This window comes from Caretta caretta, chromosome 6 (genome assembly GCF_965140235.1).
Source record: "Caretta caretta isolate rCarCar2 chromosome 6, rCarCar1.hap1, whole genome shotgun sequence".
NCBI classification, from domain to species: Eukaryota; Metazoa; Chordata; order Testudines; family Cheloniidae; genus Caretta; species Caretta caretta.
Genome location: NC_134211.1, coordinates 17,476,692 through 17,499,685, shown reverse-complemented (window position 1 = coordinate 17,499,685; position 22,994 = coordinate 17,476,692). Strand labels below are relative to the sequence as shown.

The 22,994-nt window shown below is 52.0% G+C and overlaps 1 protein-coding gene across 1 annotated transcript in view; it reads left to right on the top strand.

Moving 5' to 3' along the window:
- The window catches only part of ANO9 (anoctamin 9), a 41,940-nt gene that overhangs the window by 7,520 nt on the left and 11,426 nt on the right, over positions 1 to 22,994 (top strand). Inside the window, exons 2-19 of the mRNA XM_075129293.1 lie at positions 3,241 to 3,291; positions 3,714 to 3,830; positions 7,159 to 7,295; positions 7,751 to 7,800; positions 8,353 to 8,397; positions 9,511 to 9,569; positions 9,858 to 9,940; positions 11,895 to 12,029; positions 12,657 to 12,753; positions 13,212 to 13,272; positions 14,334 to 14,416; positions 17,419 to 17,523; positions 18,625 to 18,789; positions 18,889 to 18,925; positions 20,125 to 20,236; positions 20,868 to 20,925; positions 21,139 to 21,236; positions 22,234 to 22,397. Coding sequence (XP_074985394.1) covers positions 3,241 to 3,291; positions 3,714 to 3,830; positions 7,159 to 7,295; positions 7,751 to 7,800; positions 8,353 to 8,397; positions 9,511 to 9,569; positions 9,858 to 9,940; positions 11,895 to 12,029; positions 12,657 to 12,753; positions 13,212 to 13,272; positions 14,334 to 14,416; positions 17,419 to 17,523; positions 18,625 to 18,789; positions 18,889 to 18,925; positions 20,125 to 20,236; positions 20,868 to 20,925; positions 21,139 to 21,236; positions 22,234 to 22,397 — 1,657 coding nt within the window. The remainder of the gene's footprint in view (positions 1 to 3,240; positions 3,292 to 3,713; positions 3,831 to 7,158; positions 7,296 to 7,750; positions 7,801 to 8,352; positions 8,398 to 9,510; positions 9,570 to 9,857; positions 9,941 to 11,894; positions 12,030 to 12,656; positions 12,754 to 13,211; positions 13,273 to 14,333; positions 14,417 to 17,418; positions 17,524 to 18,624; positions 18,790 to 18,888; positions 18,926 to 20,124; positions 20,237 to 20,867; positions 20,926 to 21,138; positions 21,237 to 22,233; positions 22,398 to 22,994) is intronic.

The following is a 22,994-nucleotide window of genomic DNA, read 5'->3' as shown; positions in this document are numbered from 1 at the left end:
AATGGTGACACCCAGGTATGCCTGAATCATTCTGCAGAGGACTCTGAGCAACTGCCTGTTTTCCTGCCAAGCATAATGTTAGTGCTGTCCCTTGTCGGTACTTCACAGTGTCTTTCGGAATGTGGAGATGCTCATGTGGACACTGATGCATGGCAGTCGCGCTAGGCGATCTGCCTGTTCTGCTAGATCTCTGGATAGTGCGGCTACCCCTGCTTATCACTTTCACAATTTAAAATAAACACCAAAGACTGTCTTGCTGCTCAGGGCTGTGGACTCGTCCGTGAGAAGAAAGCATTAACTGCCACTGTGCTCAGGACTTTGTTTGCAGATTTCCTTCTGCACGTCCCGGACAATGCGTCCAATCACTTCTTTAGCCCTGTATCTTGAATGCAGGCCAATCCCAGTCATCTCCTTCTGGGAGAAACTGGCCAGGGATTATGTACTAAACATGCAACCAGTCTAGGCTGATCTGCTCCTCTTCTATTTCCTGCACACTTCCAGAAGTGACACTGCACAGATCCATGAAGCTTTGCTTATTTACAGTAGCTGAGGATTTGGCCTTGCTTCTTACCACCACTCCTATTTTCAAGTTCCCATACGTCAAAAGGATCCATAAGCTTTGCTTCAATAACCAGACGTTAGATAAATCTGGGATACAGAGGGCAAAATCCCCCTTTCAGACCTGTGTGGCAGCACTCAGCCTGGGTGTGCTGCTCTCTGTATGGGCCTGATCCAAAGAGGTAATGAGACTCTTTCCATTAACTTTCATGGGTCTTGAGCCAGGCTGCACATATCACCGAGAGGCCCACTTTGAATTTCCTCTCTCCCCATACTGCAGCCAGCGGTAGATGCACACGTCAGGAGCTCAGCCTGTAGAAGCCCAGCAAATCTGAGAGAAGAATTTTGCCCCGCCCCTTCAGAACAAGTGATCACAGATATTCCCCAAGGTTAGTCCTGTCCCCTTATCAGAAAGGAGCCACGTGAGCCTTGGATTGTGCTTCACTAGGTTCTTTCATAAAGGTTTACAAGGACCTTCCCGACATGACTGACAACAAATGCCAGTCTCTGGCCACATGCTCTCCTTCTTCCTTCCAGGTACTAAGAGCAGCTCCACGCAAACACACATTGCAGCCAAGTTTCCCGTTGCCACAGGCAAACCAAGGTTGGCCTCTCTGTTTTCATCCTCACATCTAAGCTGTCTGCCCACCTTGAAACACTGTCACAATGACCATGCTGAGGCTGTGCTGGAAAACACACGTGATGCACTACAAGACACTGACTGGTGCAGGGACCCACATGCTGTTAGAAGACTTCTGGGGCCTGATCCTCAGCTGGCATAAATTAGCATAGTTCAGCTGAAGTTAACAGAACTTGCTGATTTACACCCGCCAAGGAGCTGGAGGTTCCTTTCTTGATTTTCCCAGGTTGCCCCAGGAGGGGCTGCATCTCTGGACCCCTGCTAGCCTTTTCAAGGTTATTAAAGGGTTTGATAATGATCTGTCGGGGTTTTCTCTTTCTCTGCTAGGTAGGCTCACAAACGTCTCAGGCCACAAGTAGCAAGAGCCACTGGCAGCTTATGAACAGCGTGTGCTCATCATCACACTATTGACCAGGCGTCGCTGAAGCTAGTTATATTTTCCCTAGAGATGCTGTACACTTGCAGTCCTTAAGGAAGGTTACAAATGTAAAGTCTACGGGACAGAGCACAGCGTGAGTGACTCGGTCTCTAGCACTGGTCACCTTGCCCTGAAGCTAACTCTCCCCCCCATGGCATTATAGTAGACTACTTCGCCCCGTGCAGTGCTTTGCACTTCAAAAGCTCTGTGCAACCACTAACTCATCCTCAGAGCACTCCCGTGATGGGGGAAAATATTACTGTCACAGCAGCTGAGATGAAAATGTGCAGTGACTTTCTCAAGGCCAGATGACAGTCAGTGGCAGAGAGCTAGAATTCAGGGGTCTCTATCTCCCAACCTATGCTCAGTACTCCCCACCCCCCTTGCTTCCTCTCCCTACTACCACACATGCTGCAGGCCAATTAAAGTCAAGCCTTTAAGGTCAATTATCTCCTCAATCACACCTGTACAACCTGATTGTCTTCAGATTCTGCCCCCAGCAACACCTGTCCAGCCCCCTGGCCTCCAAGGGGTTTTCTTGCACATGTGGAAAGTGGCAAGCAATTCTCTTGAGGATACACAAGCAGGAAGAGAAGCCAGCTCACTCCTCTCTCTTAGCTTTGTCAGCTGTGCAGGGCAAACTGAAGGAAGATGCAGTAACAACTAAAGCCAGCAGTATGAATGAAATGCATGGAGAAAGCAGATCTGCTGACCTTTCTGACACAAACAGTTTCAGAGGAGAAGTGAACTTTAAGCAGTGTGAATAATCATTTGAAAATGCATGCACAAAGGTGAACCTTAATACACTTCTGCCTGCTTAAACAATCTGTAACTCCTGCCTGCATCCCTTGTCCCTGCTTTCTCTTCTCCAGGTCAGCCAATGAATAATCAGAAGCAAAGCCAGGAACATTTAAATAGATCGTTTCCCTCCCTCTCTGCTTTCTTCCTATGTAGTTTAATTGGATCCCATGTGTTCAGATTGCACCTCTGTGCAATCAGCTCCTCAATCTCTCCTCCTGATATTTTTTTCCTGCAGTTCAATCACACTTCTCTGCCTGTTTCTCGGATGTGGCTTCCTGTCACCTCACTTATACTTCCTGCCATATCCCTGAAATGCTTCTTAGCTAGAATTTCCTCTGGAGCTGCAGTTTGGATGCATTATTTGTCTTTCATTTTCTGTCCTAAGCTAGCGTGTAGTGGTGCTGGATGATCTGAAACAGCTTCTCTCTTCCACCTCCTGCAGTGGCTGCTTTTCAGAAGCAGTTAGGGGTAAACTCTTTGTGTAGTCTGCAAAATCCTTGGGGATGAAAGACTCTGTACCTTGGTAAGATTTATTATTGTTTCTGTACTTAACAGAAAAGGAGGACCTCTCTAAGATATAATATGGCATGAAATCCTGGGCACCTGCTCTTCCCAACTGGAACTGGTTCAACTGCTCATTTAAGAGCTTTCCCCCATTACTTAAAGCAGGAGGATGCAGGTCCTGACCCAGGAACCTTGGTTATGGGCACATTTCCTGCATTCCCAGAGTGTGGGTTAGGACGCTAGGTATGTGTGTGTGATGATGCCACCCCATGGAATGCTCCGTGCCCCCTCCTTTTTCATTCTCTCCCTCTCACCGCAGGATGAAATTCAGCTGACTCATTGGAGAGAACACTTGGAGCCCTTGGTCCCGGTGAGTGAAGATCCTCCCGTCCAGTGCTGCAGCAGCTCTTCCATTCAAGCTATGGTGTGAGCTCACCACAGCCCCACGTGCCATCAGATTGCAGATCCACACCACAGTCTGATTGCTTCTCCCTCCCTGCTCAATTAGTGCTAAGAAAACCCTCAGGGCATTCTCTCCAGCCCACTGGGAGACAGTCCCCATCCTGATCTCCCCACTCTGACTTTGCAGACAGAGCGTCACCAGTACTCCCAGCAGCAGTGGGAGCCTCCCCACAAGCCATCACCCTTTTCCTACTGGGAAAGAATCCTAGGGGCCCTCCAGACTGGCCTGTTGAGATAGAGTCCGGCCTCTGCATACAGGGAGGAAGCTATAAGAATATCCCTTGTAATGCCACCGCTAGCTGATTTCATTGGGCTGTTTTCTCTGGTCAGAACCAGATGAAGTGGGACTTCGTCCTAGTATGTGATAAACTCAAGCCTGACAGCAAGAAGGAAGCTAAGAGGAAGAAATTCCTGGAAGAGTTGGAAAATAAAGGATTTATCATCAAGGTGAGATTAACTAGGGGAGGGCAGGTCCTGGGATACACAGGATCACAGGCTGAGCCGGATGACTCAGCCCTTAGTGCTCTGAGCGTTTGTGTCACAGAACCTGGACAAGATCGATGAGATCATCCAGTGCAGGATTGTTCCTTACAGCGTATTCTCCTGTACTGTGGCCAGTCTAGGTGTCAGAGACCCAAGCACTGGGGCGTCCACTGCTTCCCTTGGGGAGATGTTTCTGCAGACGGAGCTCATTGTGAATGTTGAGCCCACTGTACGTTTTTCCCCTTTTCTTATTTTCATCCCATTGCTCTTGGCTTAGCTGGTCCTGGGCTGTCCATGTAACCTTCACAGAGTATATGCCCGTTCCCAGTGCCACAGTGCAGCTGTGAGGTAGCGCACACAGAGGGATTTGGCTCTGTGAGCTCAGGGGAAATACCGGCATGAAAGAGACACAAAGGCTTCCCCTCCCCTCTTGCCCTCGGGCCGGCCTGCTCATGGTTCCTCCCCAACCCCCCTTTTTAAGAAATCAGAGGAAAGCCCATCCTGATATCACAGTCCAAGGTCCTGACTGTTTGTGTCACGAAACATAATCAGCCTGTTCAGAGCAGCAGGTGCAGATGTTAGGCACCACCTAAAATGATTTCCAGACAGATGTTGTGCAACTTTAGTGTGATCACCCCTCCCTAGAAGCCTAGACCCACCTTCCCCTGGAAGCTGAGTCACCTTCTGGGTTTATAGCTTTATACAGTGATGAGCTGCCAAAATCTTAACAATCGGTTCCCTCCTCACCCCACGAGGGGGTCGTGGCCCACCCCCGCCCCCCGGGACTCCTGCCCCATCCACCCCCTTCCCCTGTCCCCTGACTGCCCCCAGAACCAGGCAGGAGGGTCTTGTGGGCCACCGTAGTGGGTGCCCACCCTGCCCCTAAGAGCCAAAGGGACCTGCCAGGGGGCGAGGTGGGGAGTCCTGGCGGTGCTTACCTGGGGAACTCCCAGGAAGCATTCGGCAGGTCCCTCTGGCCCCTAGGGGCAGGGGAGTGTAGCTAGGGGGGGAGCAGCCACTCCCCCACTGATCACATCAAAAGTGGCTCCTTTAGGCACCGACTCCGTGGGTGCTCTGGGGCTGGAGCACCCATGGGAAAAATTTGGTGGGTGCTCAGCAGCTCCCCTCCCCGCCCCGCATGCGGCCCCAGCTCACCTCCTCCCCTGAATGCCCCCCCTCCTCCCCTGAATGCGGCCCTCCTCGCACCCCCCTGCCTCAGCTCACCTCTGCCTCCCTGGGCTTGAGCGCGAAGCCGCCGCTTGCTTCTCATCCCTCCCAGGCTTCCTGCGTGAACAGCTGATTCGCGGGAAACCGGGGGGTGGAGAAGCAGAGCAGGGCAGCGCGTTCAGGGGAGGAGGCAGAGCGGAGGTGAGCTGGGGTGGGGGGTGGGGCGGGGAGCTGCTGGTGGGTGCTCTGCACCCACCAAATTTTCCCTGTGGGTGCTCCAGCCCCAGAGCACCCATGGAGTCTGTGCCTAAGGTGCCACTTTTGGCCGGTTGTTAAATTTAGAAGCCCTTTTAGAACCAGTTGTCCTGTGAGGGACAACCGGTTCTAAAAGGGCTTCTAAATTTAACAACCGGTTCCAGCGAACCGGCTCTAGCTCACCGCTGGCTTTATCGATGGAAGGCCAGAGCTTCAGCTAATGTAAGTCGCCACAGTTCGGCTGTAATCAACTGAGTTGTATTGACTTACACAAGCTGAGGATCTGGCCTGTAGTCAGTCAGTTCCAGGGTTCCTCACCATCCAGACCATGGCACACCACTAGATGTCTTCTCCTAGGAATGACAATTCAGGGTTTCTTCTCCACTGCTCTAAGGTGTTTGGGTGCTCATTCCCATCAAACGTACGTGGGGCTTAGTTCTTTATACAAAGCAAGACCTTGCTTTTGTGCTCTTTAGTGCATGAGCCCATTCTCCACTTCCTCCATACCAGGAGGGCTAGTTCATTCCAGGAACAGCAACGGTTGAGGGCTGAAGGAAGGTCAAAAACAGTTGTAAAGAATTCTGTACCTGGTTTTCTCAGCCACTTGAAGCCTCCCTGCTCATTCAAGACTGAGCTTTTCCTCCAGTGAATTCTAATACTGCCCTGAAGGGACCACCTTCCCCAGGGATGAGGGCAATCCAGCCTCCTTGATCAATCCAGCCTCCTTCAGTTCTGGGCTTTCCCCCGCCCCCAAACCTTTTTCTCCAGTGGACCCTCTGACCCTGTTCTGGATGGACCCCTCTCTCCTGGAGTGAGAAGGGTTACTGATGAGGTGTGTTTATATGCGAGGTCAGACTAGATGATTTAGTGAGCCCTACTGGCCTTAAAATCTATTTGTCCAAGCGACAGATCTCTTCCTCTCCTCAGAGGCAACATCAACCCTTTTCTTGTCTGGCCTTATCAAGATACCTTGTCCCTTTGTCTACACCAGCGGCTCTCAAACTGTGGACTTCTGGGGCCCAGGGCTGAAGCCAAAGTCTGGGGCCAAGCTGAAGCCCAAGCCCCACTGACTGGGCCAAAGCCCACTGCCTGGGGCTGAAGCCCTCAGGCTCAGACTTCAGTCCCCCCTCCTGGGGTCATGTAGTAATTTTTGTTGCTGTGCAATGAAGTTTGAGAGCCCCTTAAAAGGCTACAGCTGTGTTACTGTAGTGCTTCTGTGCAGACACGCCACAGCGGTGGGAGGGGTCTCCCGTCACACTAGTTAATCCAGTTCCCCGAGAGACTGTAGCTAGGTCGATGGAAGAAGTCTTCCCTTGACCTGGTGCTGTCTACACCGGGGTTAGGTTGGTATAGCCACGTCCCTCAGGAGGGGAGTTTTCTCGCGCCCCTGAAAGACGTAGCAATGCTGATGTAACTTTTCCGTGTAGCCCAGGCCTAGGGAATTACTGGTGATGAGAGCGGGGCAGGAAGCACTCCGAGAAGGGGAGAGAGGGTGCTGAGGAGGGGCTGGACGGTGCAAAGCGCAAGCACAGCTGGCTGGTGAGGAAGGGAGAACCTTCTCGGCCCGGGGAAGGGAAGTGTGGTAGGAGGAGAGCAGCCAACAGCGGGAGGGAAAGAGGAGTTAATGGAGCAGAATGACAGGGCCCTGCAGAGGAGGAGACTTTCTGCACCCTCTGGACGTGGCTGCACTGCTGCCTCTTGGTTCTCCGCTTTGCAGTGGTTTGCCCCGTGGCTGAGTGTTCTCCAGAGCTCCTGCCGCCCTGTCTGCAGAGCAGCTCTTCGCCAACGCTCCAGTCCCATTTCATACCTCCCAGGGCTTGCTGCATCGGCATGTCTCTCTAATCTCCCTGCTCTCCGATCCTACACCCAGAAAATCGAGGACAAGAAACTATTCTATGGGGTCCATGCCCCGAGTGAAATCTTCCAAAAATACCAATTTCTGCTGAGGAATCCAGACAGTGGGTTGCAGAATCACCACACGCAGGAGGATGTGCCCATCACCACCAGGTGAGCGTATCCTTGATCTCAAAGACCTCAGGGTGCAGGGTTCTTCACGCTAATGCCTGTGGTGGATCATGCACCCTAGGGTAAGACGTGCCTGTTAGCTGGATCACAGGCCCCCTTCCCTGGTTCCCCATGGGGAATTGCTTTGCCATGCTTGGTATCCTTACTAGAAAACCATGTAAAATCAGAGAGTGATGCTGAGCTCCTATCCTCGCACATCTTGCCCCTCTGGCCTGGTCTCCACCAATTCCCCACAACTGAACCTTATCCCCATTCCCTCTTCCTGCCCTGCTCCTTGCTCCCCTACCTGTCCAGATCTCTTAACCCATTCCTTAATCTCTGGATCCTGGGTGTAGCCTTTATCTCCCATTGCCATGGCAATCCCAGGCCATTATTCTGGCCCATGCTCACCCTTCAGTGTTTAATTCTTCCTAATCCCTGGTTATTTGGGGTTTCAGGATACATATCGTCAACTTTATCCTGCAGAACACGGAGATTTCTTGTGAGGGTAAGGAAACGTTTCCTCCCTTCTAGCTCGCTCTTGCCGTTCCCATGTGCACAGTCACAAATACACATCCCAAGCAGAGGCGGATTTACAATGAAACACACAGTGCCCTGGAATGGGGGGCCCCCAACTTCAGGGGGTCCCAGGGCCGGGCAGCCAAACACCATCCAGCACTCCCTGCGGGGGGACCGCTGTGGGGGCAGAAGCTGTGGGGGAGAGCAGGGAGGGAGCCGTTTAAGAGCCGTGCTGGAGGCACAGTGTGCGGTGCACTCTCCTAGCCGGTGAGCTGGGCTCCTGCTGCCTCCCGTGGCTCCTGCCGCAGGCTGGCGCTGGCGGCCCCCGTGTGCCACAGCAGGCAGGCAGGTGAGGGGCCGGCTGAGGGCGTGCTGTGGGGGAGGCGGGCGCGCTCCCCTGGTGGGGAGGCCGCCCGCGCCTGCCCTGCTCCGGGCAGTGCAGGTGCAGTCCCTGGTGTGCACCGCTGCTGGCGGCCCCTGGGAAAAGGCCAGGGGAAGGGAGCGGCAGGCCAGGGGGTCTCATGTGCTGCTGCATCCACAGATCCCTTTGGCGGCAAACAGGAGCAGCGGCGGGGCAGCAACCCAGGTAAAGTAACCCAGCGGCCGCGACTGGGACTGCCCCAGCCCTGAGTCCCGCCCCCCACCCTCCCCGTGGACTCCCCCCCTCAACACACCAGGCCCACCCACACCCCCTACTCTGACTCCTGCACCCCTCGCACCAAACAGAAACTGCCCCACTTAAGCGCTCCACACCCCAACCCCCTGCCCCAGCCCTGAGCCCCCTTCCACACCCTAACTCCTGGCCAGACCCTGCACCCCAACCCCCAGCTCGCTCCTGCCCCCTAACTCTCACCCAGACCCCACACCCCAACCCTGAGCCTCCTCCCACATCCTAACTCCTGGCCAGACCCCACACCCCAATGGTTTTTAATGTTGTTTTCTTTTAATAAAGTGCTCTTATCTAAAGGACTTTACAATAGTTAACAATAGAAACAATATTTGGAAAGCTCTTTAAGTGGTCCGCTGAGACCCTTAGCAATTTTCAAGTGGTCTGTGGGGGGGGGGGGAGTTAGACTACAAAAACACTCAAGGTACCTCCCTTTATTTTCATTTACTTCCTATTACTTATTATATAGGAGGAGGATAAAGAAAAAAAAAGAATAAAAAACGGGGATGGGGGAGATTAGAGAGAATGTTCTTTTTCTTGATTGGGTCCCGAGGGGGGCTCCCAAAAATGAAGCTGAGCACAGGGCCCCACTAACGCTAAATCCGCCACTGATCCCAAGTGCCACTCACACGAGCTCCTGCATTCCTAGCCTTGCGCATGGGCACACTCCCACTCGCGCACAGCCTCGTGCGAACCTCCGCGTGACAGGCGCTGTTCAGAAACCGCGGGAGACTCGTGGGTGCAGCAGGACCAGCGCCTCTGCTGAGGTTGCCAGCAGCGTCGCTCTGTGCGCTGACTGTTGGGGGATTTTCTCCGTGCTGTCTGTCTGCAGTGGGGAGAGTCTGCCTGTTGCCAATTCCTTTTCAGCACCGAAGCAGAGCTCTGAACTCCAGTTCTGTTCAGATGTCCCCTACAGCCTTTTCTCTTAATGGGGGGTTTGGGTCGTAGGGTCAGCCTGGGTTCTACTGGGTGCCACGGGGGAATTGTGCCTGCCTGTCGGTGCTAACTCTCCTGTTCCTGCTTTGCTGCTAGAGACACTCCAAAGGCTGATAAAGGCGAAGGTCTTTGAGGCAGCATTCCCACTGCATGAGGTGAGGAATCGGAGGGTGCCTGGTTGCTGAGCGCGTACGTGTGCGCAGGAGACAATGTGTGTGGACTGCAGATGCAGGAGAGGAAGTGGGTTAGTAGGGGAGGAGTGGCTGGGAAGACAGAGGAATAGGTCATGGTCCTGCACCTCCTTTGGGTGAGGATGTGGTGGTATGTGTCTGGAAAAAGCCTTAATTAACATCTTAGTAGGAGTGTATGGGATGTGTGGGGGGTGGGGTTGGCAGGTTGCATATATCTCTGTCTGTGCCTGATCTGAATGCTGTTTTTTCCAGCAAGGAGAGCCGAGAATATTACTGAAGAGGAATTGGGCCCAATGGAGAAAGATACTGAAGGAACAGCCAATTGAGGATATCAGGTAACCCATGCCAAGGGTATGCACAATGGGACAGCACACGGCCACCATGTAAAATACCCATTCAGAATAACTTCATTGCACGTTTCAGAGTAGCAGCCGTGTTAGTCTGTATTCGCATAAAGGAAAGGAGGACTTGTGGCACCTTAGAGGCTAACCAATTTATTTGAGCATAAGCTTTCGTGAGCTACACATGACTCTGAGCATCCAGCTCCAAGTTCAAACCGGAGCTAGGCAAACCAAGTTTGTCCAACTGTGAACCCACTTGACTGCTGTGGGTTTAGGAGCGTAGGATTGTTATACTAGATCAAACTCGTGGTCCGTCTAGTCTAGTATCCTGTCTCTGACAGCCACCGGGAGAAGACGCAGCAATTCTGCAGTAGGCAATTATGGGATAACCCTTCCCCAGGGAATGGGCCTTTTAATCCTCCACACCCTTCCCCTAGACAGAGCTTGGCTTATACCGTGAACAAAGGGGGGCTATATCCCTTTCAAAACCCCTGGAGTTTTTAATCCTTACAATTTGTAACTCTGGATATTCTCATCATCCATAGAAATGTCCAGCCCTTTTCTGAATCCTGCTAAGCTCCTGGCCTCGGTTGTATCAGTGGCAATGTGCGTCTCATGCTAACTCTGCATTGTTTAAAAAAGCATTTCCTTTAACCATGTTTTAAGTTACCATATTGCACTTTGAGTAGCCCCTTATTCTTGTATTGTGAGAGCAATTCCTGACCTACCTTCTTTAGGCCATTCAAGTGTACAAAATAATGATTGTCCCATTTTATTCGTCTCCTTTCTAAAATAAGGAATCCCAGTCTTTTCAATTTCTCCAGCAGAGGTTATTTTTTCCCCCCCCATGCCCCTAAATCATTCTCCCTAACCATCTCTGAACCCCTCTGAATCTGCTCTCTCTCTCTCTCTGGAGATGGGGTGCCCAGTACCGAACACAGTGCTCCAGATGGAGCTGCACCATTAGCTTTATATACAGGCATTCTCCTTTCTGTGTTAGTCTCAGGTTTGTTTTCTCTGGCTACAGCTGCACCTCACACAGCTCTTCATTGAGCTGTCCACGATGATGCCTGGATCTCTTTCCTGTGTTGCAGACTTACTGAGAACCCATAAATGAGCAAATCAGTCCCTTCAGCGTGCCAATACTGTATTTAATCACCTGCCATCAGCTTGCTCATTCATAGATTCATAGATATTTAGGCCAGAAGGGACCATTATGATCATCTAGTCTGACCTCCTGCACAATGCAGGCCACAGAATCTCACCCACCACTCCTAAAAAAGACCTCACACCTATATCTGTGCTATTGAAGTCCTCAAATTGTAGTTTGAAGACCTCAAGGAGCAGAGAATCCTCCAGCAAGTGACCCGTGCCCCATGCTACAGAGGAAGGCGAAAAACCTCCAGGGCCTCTTCCAATCTGCCCTGGAGGAAAATTCCTTCCCGACCCCAAATATGGCGATCAGCTAAACCCTGAGCATATGGGCAAGATTCATCAGCCAGATACTACAGAAAATTCTTTCCCGGGTAACTTGGATCTTACCCCATCTAAAAACCCATCACAGGCCATTGGGCCTATTTACCATGAATATTTGGTTACGTCCTCTGACCTTCCCCACGTTCTTCTCTGGCCCTGACTAACCTGAGCGTTCAGCGTGGTGTTCACAGGAGACATTTGCCACCTCACTGTTCACCCCTTCTCTCCCAGATCATTAACACCTATATCCTCAAGGCAGGGTCGGGTCATGCAGGAGAAGCAAGAAGACGGGGCTGACAGATATTTGGGGACAGCATCCCTCATCCTCGGGTCCTGGGGGAAATTCACAAGGGATTCCGAGTGGGGAGAACACTGCCCAAGGGCATTTGGCTGACATTGGATATTGTCACTGCAAATTTGGGGCTAGATGGGATCTTTGGTGAGTGGTTTCAGCACCTGCCTTGTCTTTCAGGAGTTATTTTGGGGAGAAGGTGGCCCTGTATTTTGTCTGGCTAGGCTGGTACACCCGCATCCTGTTCCCAGCTGCTGTGCTGGGCCTGCTTGTCTTCCTGTATGGGAGCTTTCATTTTGATTCCAGTCACCTCAGGTAAGAGCATCAAGGGGACACTGTACGTGCATGTCATGTCACGTGTCCAAATGTATGCATGAATGTGTGAATACGGGTGATTGCATCTCCTATACATGGCATCCAATTCTGGGGCCTGATCCTACGAGTTCTCTTTCTATGGAACTACCTCTGACTTCTATGGGAGCTCTGCATGGGCTTGCAGGGCCATTGACTTCCAGCAACAGCTCCACTTCATGGCTCATGTTCTACAGTCACATGACTCCTGTGGACTTTATTGGGATGTGCACTGGCCCTTGTAAGGAATGGCATGTCTGCTTTGGAGAATGGGGACGTATTGCAGGCAGGGGGCAATAGATTGTCAAGTGTGTCCAGACTGCTAGCTACACCCCTGCATCTGGGTGTGACCAGCGGAGTGTGTATGAATATGCACCTGCGAGGAAGCTTGGCAAGGAGGAGACCTCACCTGGCACCACCAGGGCACTAATATCTGGTAGCTGCAATGTAGAGCTTTATTCCGTCCATTAGCGGTGAGAACCTGCTCTGCCTCTCCCTTGGCTGTTGACTGAGTGTGATGGCTGGAATGAGCACACGGCTGATGGGCTAGCAAAGCAATCCTCGTACTCCTTACTTTCTTTCCTGCTCCAGCAAAGAGATCTGTGAAGCCAACACCACCATCATGTGCCCGCTCTGCGACCAGAACTGCCCGTTCTGGCAGCTGTCAGATACTTGCACCTATGCCAAGGTAAATCAATGCTCTCCAGAGAAACCTTCCGTTTCTCCACTGGGCCCTTGTTTCCAATAGCTGCTGTGCCTATGCTGCCTCACCATACACCCAGCAGCACGCGGCCAGTATGGTCTCCCCCCCTGCCTCCCCCCCACAGGAAACGAGTCAGCTGCTGAAGGTGGCCGCAGGGAGATCCTGCATGTAAGACGGCAGAGAATTATGTCCAGCTCCGTTGTCCTGCCCGTGGGGTGGAGGCGTCCCAGGCTTTGGGTTGAGTCTTAAGAACTCCTGGTTTCTCCTCTTCTGCCTCCCACGATGTCCTGAGGGCCGTGGAGCACTGCTCTCCCAGGTGGGACTGGACACCATGCCGCTGCCACGGTCCCCGCAGCTCCCTGGTGCCTCCTGCGTCCTCTCCAGCCAGACTCCTCCCCTGTGCCCCTTTGTAATCCCTTCTTTCTCGGTCTCTCCTTTTCCAGGTCACTCACCTGTTTGACAACGAGGGGACGATTCTCTTTGCAGTGCTCATGGCTCTCTGGGGTAGGTTTCTGTCTCTCTGTGCATAGCACGAGGCTTTGAAGTGGGAATGGCTGCCAGCTCTAGCCTGATGTGGGTCTGGTGACAAACCGGGTTCCCACGCTGTTTATTCAGTACCTGCCAACATCCTCTCCGCCTGGCAGAGAGGTGTAACTTTACCAGGGGAAGGACTGGGGTTGGGCAGTGTGTGAAGGGGAAGGGATAGGCACTGGTGAAGTTACGTGCGTTTGGGGATGGGTTTTGTACTCTAACTTTAGATCACTGGTTCAAATCCAGTTCTGGACATTCTGCTCGGGAGTCTGGTTAGGGGCCTGTGTGAAATGAGTTTGGTGGCCCATCTGTCTATGGGTTTTCTCTGTACCCACCATAGTAGCATCTGTGTATCTAATCTGGTTCCATTTCAGCTCTGAGGTTACCAACATATGCATTCCAAAAGCATTGCCACAGCTAGCACTAACTGGTATCCTCAAGACCTGACTTGGTTGTGGACACTGGAGAGGTGGAAGCTGCCCTAAGTCAGAGCAGTCCCTGGGGCTACTCCAAGCTATGCAGGGGCCCTCTTGGCCTCCAGAGCAGCCCAGAATTCCAGTATAAAACCACTCCTGTATCTCCATTCCTTCCCTCTCTCCTGCAAAGAACAGCACAGGATCTGGCCCATAATGTTTTGCAAGCAGCTTGTGTAGCAGAGAGACGAGACACTTGCCCCAGAACAGAGGTGAGGGGTAAACCACCCAGATGGATGGGAGTCTGTCAACTCTGGCTAGAAAATATACTATAGACTGGCCACCATGTCCTGGAAGTGCATTCAGACCCAGCTGTGATCCTTCTCCTGGATTGACCCCGTGGCTCCCAGCAGTAAACACCCCCTGTTTGGAGGGCTTTTCTGCAGAGGGCTCCAGGCTGCTTCCCTCCACGTTGGAGAACCTGGATGCTTAGCTGCGCCTCTCCTACCTGGCCTGCAAGAAAGGCATGTGCTCTTGTGACTGCTTCATTAAGTCAATGTCTCCATGGGGCAGAGGAGTTTCTGCTGCTCTGATCACACTGTTCTGTGGTTTCACCTACAGCCACCGTGTTCCTGGAGCTGTGGAAGAGGAAAAGGGCTGAGGTGGTCAGTAACTGGGAACTGTACTGGTGGGATGAAGATGAGGTGAGAATAAGTCTCTCCTTTGCACTGTCTTCCTCTTTATAGACTTAAAGGCCAGAAAGGACCATCATGATCATCTAGTCCGATCTCCTGCACATCGCAGCCACAGAACCTCACCCACCCACTCCTGTCATAGACCCCTAACCTCTGGCTGGGTTACTGACATCCTCAAATAATGGTTTAAAGACTTCAAGTTACAGAGAATCCACCGTTTACACTAGTTTAAACCTGCAAGTGATCCATGCCCCATACTGCAGAGGAAGGTGAAAACCCCCCTACAGTCTCTGGCAATCTGACCTTGGGGAAAATTCTTTCCTGGTCCCATATATGGTGATCAATTAGACCCTGAGTATGTGGGCAAGACCCACCAGTCAGACACCTGGGAAAGAATTCCCTGTAGTAACTCGGAGCCCTCCCCATCTAGTGTCCCATCAACAGCCATTGGAGATGTTTGCTGCTAGCAGTCGCAGATTGACTACATGCCATTGTAATCAATCTCATCATACCATCCCCTCCATAAATTTATCAAGCTCAGTCTTGAAGCCAGTTAGGTATTTTGCCCCCACTACTTCCCTTGGGAGGCTGCTCCTGAGCTTCACTCCTCTGATGGTTAGAAACCTTTGTCTAATTTCAAGCCTAAACTTGTTGATGGCCAGTTTACCTCCACTGTAACAGGTTAGATCCCCTTGGGATGCCACCTGATGTACTGGGGTTTCGCTGAGGCCCTCCTCCTGCTCCACCAGCCTGGATTCCCTCTCCCTGTTTTGCTGAATTAGGCTCTCTGGCCTCTTGCAGCACACACAGAGGTAGGGCCACACTCCGCTGCAGACCCAGACTGAAGTCAGCTCGGTGTGAGAGGATTCACCCAGTGTTCATGTGCACACCCAAAATAATACTGTCTTGCGCTGTACAGGAAGAGCTTCACAGCACAGACTCAAAAAAATTCCCTCTCTCCCTCAATGTAAAGAGAGAGATGCATAACTTCTTTTCCCCCCAGTTAGGAATTGCACAAACTGGGTTTAATAATAAACAAAACAAAATTATTAACTATAAAAGGCAGTGAATATAAGAGATAACAAATAGGACAAAGCAGATTATTGAGCAAAGAAAACAAAATCTGCAAGCTAAGTTTAATACACTCAAGAAACAGGTTACAAAATGACAGTTTCAGAGTAGCAACCGTGTTAGTCTGTATTCGCAAAAAGAAAAGGAGTACTCGTGGCACCTTAGAGACTAACCAATTTATTTGAGCATAAGCTTTCGTGAGCTACAGCTCACTTCATCGGATGCATACTGTGGAAAGTGTAGAAGATACTTTCCACAGTATGCATCCTATGAAGTGAGCTTTCCACAGTATGCATCCGATGAAGTGAGCTGTAGCTCACGAAAGCTTATACTCAAATAAATTGGTTAGTCTCTAAGGTGCCACTAGTACTCCTTTTCAGGTTACAAAATGTAATTTCTTATCCTAAATGTTGTTTTAGGCAGGTTGCAAAGTTTCTGTAGCTTAGAGTTCCAGACTGGACGCCTATCTCAGTCTGGACTCCCCCCTTGCCTTCCCTTCAGGTGTCTTTCACAGTCTTTACTCCGTTGTCTGCCTGTCCAAGAAGAAAGTCCCATTTGCCTTCCTCACCACCCTTAAATAAGATTTACGTAAGGCGGGAATCTTCTTGTTTCCCAAACTTGACCCACCCCCCTCTCCTTTTAGTGGAAAATTACTAGAAGTCCAAGATGATGTCTAAGTGTCAGGTGACAGGACCACCTGACCTACTAGTGTCACAGCTACAAGAAGGAGAGATTAGTATCTTCATTGTCTTGTTGTTTCTTCCTAATGGCCCATCAAGTCTGATGGCCTGTTGTCTGGTAGGTGTCTCCCAAATGCACGCCCAGCTGTAATTGTTACATAGTCCATATTCCTAACTTTAGATACAGAGCTGATACATGCCCACAAATTGGAGAATCACATTCAGTAAATCAGAACCTTTCCAATGATCTCTCACATGACCCATCTTGCATAAAACCTCTTAGTTATGCCATATTCCTATCATAACAATATTTCTATGAAGAATATGGGGTGTAACGTCACATCCACGTTGACACTTTAACTTAAATAACTCCTCTCCCTCCCTGGTACTTACCCCTCTGATGTGTTTATAGAGAGCAATCCTATCTCCCCTCAGCCTTCTTTTGGTTAGACTAAACAAGCCAAGCTCTTTGAGTGTCCTCTCATAAGGTGGGTTTTCCATTCCTCGGATCATCCTAGTAGCCCTTCTCTGCAACTGTTCCAGTTTGAATTCATCTTTCTTAAACATGGGAGACCAGACCTGCACACGGTAAACTTCACTCCCTCCCTGTGCCATTGTCTCTCTTGCCAGTAGGCAGGTGAATGCTGGGCTGTGTACAGGCATATGGAAAATTTCTGTTCCAACTGCTGCTAGTAAAGGCAATGCTGGGAGGACACTCACCACTGCAATCCTAGCTGGTACTGCAGAGGGGGACCCTCACGCTGCAGGAATCTGAACTGGGATTATTGAGGCACTGCTGTAGGAGAGGTGCCCCCAGATCTTCCTGTCTTTATTAGGAAAGGAGCACAGGCCCGTGAAGTCCTTTCCCTGAAAGGGTTTTAGATGCAGGCTATGCATTAGGGCGCAGCACAGGAACTACTGTCACTCCTGTTTATAAAGACTGGGGTCAATCAGATCAGTCTGAAACATGCCTGTATGCATGATATAACCCACAGCCATTTCTAGGAATGTCCAATCCAGGCCAAGTTATGGAGACCCTGTGCTAGCCAGGCTGGGAGATGTCAGGCTTTGACATGCAGGCTACGTGAAGAAGCTACCTTAGGATCTGCTACAAGTCCTGTCCCTCTTCTGCCCTGCCAGAACATGTCCTGTTCATCGCATGCTTCCATCTCATTGACAGATGCGAGGCACTACACTGCCCCTGGCTTGCTTTTCCCTAGTGTATGGCTCTGATGCATATTCTTTTCCCCCCATCCCCAGGAGGAGCTGGCCTTGCAGCTGATCAATAACCCCGAGCATACCCTCAAAGAGTACCAGCACTCTTATATCCGCAGCACTATCCTGCTTCTCTTAGTCCTGCTTATGGTACGTGCTGTTGGCTCAGACACCTCCACGGGCTTGGGGATTTCGACAGCATTGAGCTATAAGCGTGAATGACACGGAAAGGCGTTTGAGGGGGACAGGACCCTGAATAGCTTCAGGGGCTGGGGATGGGCTGCAGAGCCTTTCAGCTCTAAGATGCCGAGTGGCTTCTGGCCCAGGGTGGTGGAGATTTCAAGTCCTTGCCGTTGTATGGCTGCTTGGCGGCCTGTGTAGTGATCTCAGTCTGGTTCCTAAAACCCGCCCCCCCAGATGAGTCCGCATTAACTGGCCCAGTCTCGGAGCGGGCATGGATTGAGTGGGCCTGCAGATCGTGCGTTCCTAGCCCGCTACTAGAGAGGAGTGAAGCCCATCTGCGGGGCAGTCACTCTGTGGAAAACGTGAACTGCGGCTGCATGTCCTCTGCCTGGTTTTTGGATGGGCGGGGGGCGCATTCAGTCTGCAGGGCTGTCACTTGGGCACTAAACTCACACGGGGATGGCAGGGAGGCCGCCATTTGCACGGAAAAGGCCAGTTTGTTTCCTGTGAGCTCACTGACACGTGCCAGCTGCCTGCCATTCTGCCGTGCTGCGGCAGAGAGAGTCCCAGCACCCATCCCTTCCTACATGCTGTGCTACAGGGGAAATGGTGTAGGGAAAACCTATCCAGACTGTACACCTGGGGCAGGGGGTCAGCGGGGACAGAAACAGGATGGGTGACTATTATGCTACTCACAATGGGGGGGGGGGGGGGGGGAGGGAGGGCAGAGTCCACAATGGGAGTGCCAGCAACGTCGGACCATACATGCACGCACTTGTTCCTCCACCTCCACTGCTTGTCAATGTCCTCTGTATTAATCACTTCACTCCTCCCAGAAACTGTGCCGGGCACAGGCATTCCACCCTGCAGGCTGGGCGTGGGCACTAAGGGCCTGGATCTTGACCTGCAGCTGTTAAGCGCACAGAACCCATCCTCTAGCTGCATTTAAGTCTTTCGCCCCATGCACCCAGTTTGCTCAGTTTCCCCATCCACCTTCATTACCTGCCTCCCCTGCTCCTCCCATCTCCCAATCCCCGCAAGAGCTCTGACGACATGCTGCCCTCCCAGATCACCGTGCTCATTGGCATCGCCCACGGTCTCGTCATCTACCGGGTGGTGGCGACTGTCGTCTTCACCCAAAGCAACTTCGAGTTCATCCGAGAACGGGCCAGCACCGTGGCGGTGATGACGGGGGCCGTGCTGCATTACATCACCATCATCATCATGACCAAGGTACGGAGCGCTGCGTGGTGGGAGCCCTCCTCGTTCTCCCACAATCAAACACCCTGCCCACCCCTTCTCCCCTTTCACCCTCCCTCTCCTGTGTTGCAGGTGAACAGGCGTGTGGCGCTCTTTCTCTGTGACCTGGGTAAGGCAAAGCGCATGCTGTATTCACCCTGCATCTAGCATCCTCCAGCGCAGCTGGCTGGATTCATCCTGAACATTGTTGGTTGAGCTCTAAAAGGGGCCTAGTCTCTCCATTGATGTCAATGGGCTTTTTCGCTCTGGCCCTCACAGCTGCTCGTACAGAACATCTTGAAATATGCTAACGCCACCTAGCTCCTGGACGGCCGAGGTTCTCGCTCTTTTTCTTTCTGAGGCCCCCCCCAACATGCTATAAAAACTCCATGGCCCACCTGGACCGCAATAGCTGGTTTTCTGCATATAAAAGCCAGGGCCGGTGTTAGGGGGTTGCAAGCAGGGCAATTGCCTGGGGCCCAACGCCACAGGGCCCCCAGCGAAGCTACGTGGCTCAGGCTTCACCTTTAGCCCCGGGTGGCGGGGCTCAGGGGCCTGGGCTTCCGCCCCAAGTGGTGGGGCTTTGGCTTTCTGCCCTGGGCCCCAGCGAGTCGGATGCTGGCCCTGCTTGGCCCCTGAAACCTGTTGGAGGCCCTCTGGGGGGTCCTGGACCCCTGGTTGAGAACCGCTGCTGTACTGCCCAGCAAAGAGAAGGGAATTGCCACCACCACCACCTCTGTCCCCTAGGCAAATAAAGTGAGCCCTGGCCAGAACTCTAATGAGCACAGCAGGCCGGGAGCAAGTCCAGGGTCAAGGGTTTTCCGTTGGGAGGCCACTAGCATCAGATAGTTAAATAGAGGGACTCTCTGCTCCAGCCCCCATTCTGATCTCCGCTGCTACCAAGCCTCATGTAAAGAGAAGTGAGTCTGGCAGAGAGCCAAAAGCAGGGCTTCAGAGAGCCAAGGCAGCATGTCAGATTGCACCCCGACATTAACGGGAAGCCAGGGCAGCTGCTGGAGAGCTGGTGAAATCGGTGCCTTCCCAGCTCTAGTTTGAGTGTAGCCCCGGCACAGCTGATTGCCGTAACAGAAGCCACAAGTACATGGATCGCTGTGTCAAAGTCCTGGGATTGCTGAGGTTTACTAGAACTTGGGCTACAAATCCAGGGGATCAGGTTCAGGTTCGGGGGAGTCTGGGTCACTAAAAGGCCCAAGTGCTTTGGAATGAAAGCACGACGGGCTGAAGGTGCCTGTCTAAGAAGTTTGGGGGCAGGGGGCGGCGGGCTCATGCTGCTGTGACTAACCCACCCACCTGCGCTCCCGTTTCCAGAGACTCCGCGGACGTTCTCGGAGCGTGAGAACATCTTCACTGTGAAAATCTTCACCTTCCAGTTCTTCACCTACTTCTCCTCGCTGATCTACATCGCCTTCTTCCTGGGAAGGTGAGCCCTGGCCAGGTCCCCAGCTGGGGTCACTGGGCACAGAAGGAGCTGTACCCATTCACCCCGGGCGGAGGTCTGCATTAGTACTGTAACACACAGCCAGGGCCAATCACCCTAGGGAGGCCCATAAACCCAGTCAGGTTTGCCTGGTGCTTCTAACCATTGGTTGCAGGGGGAGGGGATTGGCTGCTCTGGTGGCAGGGATAAAGAAGGCTGGTGCTGCTAGTGAGTGAGTGAGAGAGGGCTCCTGCAGCCTGACTTCCTGGATGTTGATTCTGTGGGTGAAATCTTGGCCCCCTGGAGGTCACTGGGAATTTTGCCATTGATTTCAATGGGGCCAGGATTTCACCCTTGTTTTTTGGGCTGGGGGTGTAGTTCTCCACCTCTCTCGGCTCGTCTTTCTCTCGGTTTCTGTCTGTCCCTCTCTTGCTGGGCTGGTGCGCTTGACTCCGCCTGTGTTTATCTCCCACCCCCTCTCTCTTTCAGTCTCTGTACCTGCCTCTCTCTCTCCCCTTTGGTGCCTCGGTGTCTGTCCCAGGGGGAGTCATTACCCTCCCAGCTCCCTGCTTACAGAGGGAGCTGCTCAGAGCATTAGCGTCAGGCCTATTTAACTCTGCACTCTCCTGGTCAGGATTAACGGCCGTCCTGGGAACTATGTGCGCGTAGCTGGCAAGTGGAGGCTGGAGGAGGTGAGTAAATTGTCCATAGTGCTCTAATGCCCTCTCTGCCCCTTCCCCACCCACATCCCTGGCACTGTCTCTGTTAAAATCATTGCTTCCTTCTACCCAGTACAACCCTTCCAATCACTCCAGATTCTTCTTGGCCCATGTATCTAGCACCCAGCCCTTTGTCCCAAAGCCAGCCCATCTGATCCGCACAGTATAACTCTCTTCTCTTTGCAGTGCCACCCCAGTGGCTGCATCACTGATCTCTTTATCCAGATGGCCATCATAATGACCCTCAAGCAGACCCTGAATAACTTGGTGGAGTACCTCACCCCGTAAGTCAGCACACCCTAGGCACTTAGGCCAGTAGGATGCGCTCACATGTCTGAACTGTACGTTTCTGCTTGCAGAAGCTCTCTGCTCTGATTACAAACTTTAACTGGGATTCCCCCAGGCAGTGTCTGGGGAAAGCGAGTGTGAGGCCAGTTGCTGAGATAAGTTCAGTCAGCAAATTCTCTTCATGAGAATGAAATCTGTCTCTGGAGAAGGAAGTTGTAGTCTCTGAAGTAGATCCGGTCAGGGGACAGGAACAATACCGTGTGACAGTGTGCCTAATCACAGAGCCAGAATAGTGCATTCCGAATACAGACCCATGGACTGGAAGGTCCATACGCAGAGTTCAGCTCAGACCTCGTCACAAAAACGATTTGAGAAAAGAACAAATAAATCAAATGGGGCTTTGCGCCTGGACAAGTCAGACAGAAAAAGGGCTGAACTCAATAAATAAATTATTCCCCATGAAAAGCTTGGCCTAGCTCTAACTGGCACCTTGACCCGACTCTAAATATTCACTCCATTTTTCTTTTAAAACTAATTTTCTTTGACATTTGGAATGGCCCTCCGAGCTATTTAGTATGTTTGCCACTTCCTGAATTTTTAGGCCCCAACTTTACTTGTCTTGGGGAGCAGTTACACCAAAATAGCCCTGTTGCTTTTAGTAAGATTAGTCTCATGAGTATGTGCTCATCGATGTTGGAACGGGTTTCACAGTCAGGCCGTAGGTAAACTACAGCTATTGGGCCATCTTATAGATGGAAACTGCCTTCTGCTATCAGTAAGAATTCCCCCAATCACACCAGCAGAAGGTGTTTGAGAGAGAGGAAAGGGGAGAGTGTGTGTGTGTGAGACCCTACCACAGAACCAACCCACTGCTCAAGTCTCCATGTTGGTGTTACCGTTGGCCCAGTGCAGGGAGCTGCTCTGGTAGCCCCCACACTTGGCTCTTTAGCATATATCCCTCACCCCTCTGCCTTTGTGTTACTGTCCCTGCAGCTGGCTAAAATTAAGGTTCCTAGAGTCGCTTGCCAACCCAACGAACAAAGACAAAGTTCACACAGAGAAAGGACCCCAGGACTCCTGCAAGGAGCAGTGGCTCAAGAACTACCAACTCAGCGAGGTCAATGTCTTCAGTTTGTTCGACGAGTTCTTGGAAATGAGTATGTGGCGCTCTGGGGTCACAGGTGTAACTAGTGGGCAGCAGGGAATGCCTGGTTCTCCGGTGCTGTGTTCTGGGCACACGCCTGCCCATTCCCATTGCCTCTTCTCTTGGGGTCAGTTTTTCTCCAGGGGCAGCAGGTTTTAGCTGCTTGCTCAACCCAGGTTTCCTTGCACCCAGTACACAAAGGGTGTTCTGAATGCCCTGGAGCTGGGCATGACCATGCTTCCTGCTTCGGGGTCCAGTTCCTGATGTTGGGGCTAAGGGGGTGTCATACCCTTGCAGCTAGCTGGACTGGGGCTCCTGTGAGAGAAACTGGCCACCCCTGTGACAGAGCAGTAATACCAAACGCCCATTCACATCCCTGGGAGTGGGGGCAGGTCCTAGGTCTCCGCTTGTGGAACGCAGTCAGGCTTGGTGACTCTGCATTCACCACTGAGGGAAAGGTGCAAGGGAACCAGCCCTGCAGCTCACCCAGTCTGTAGCCCATCCCTGTGCTAAGACTGCAGAGCCCAGGGAGAAATGGGCACAGACTGGGCAGATTCACTCACACACCTGCTAGGGGTCACTCACACATATCTTGCCCCAAGCAAGATCT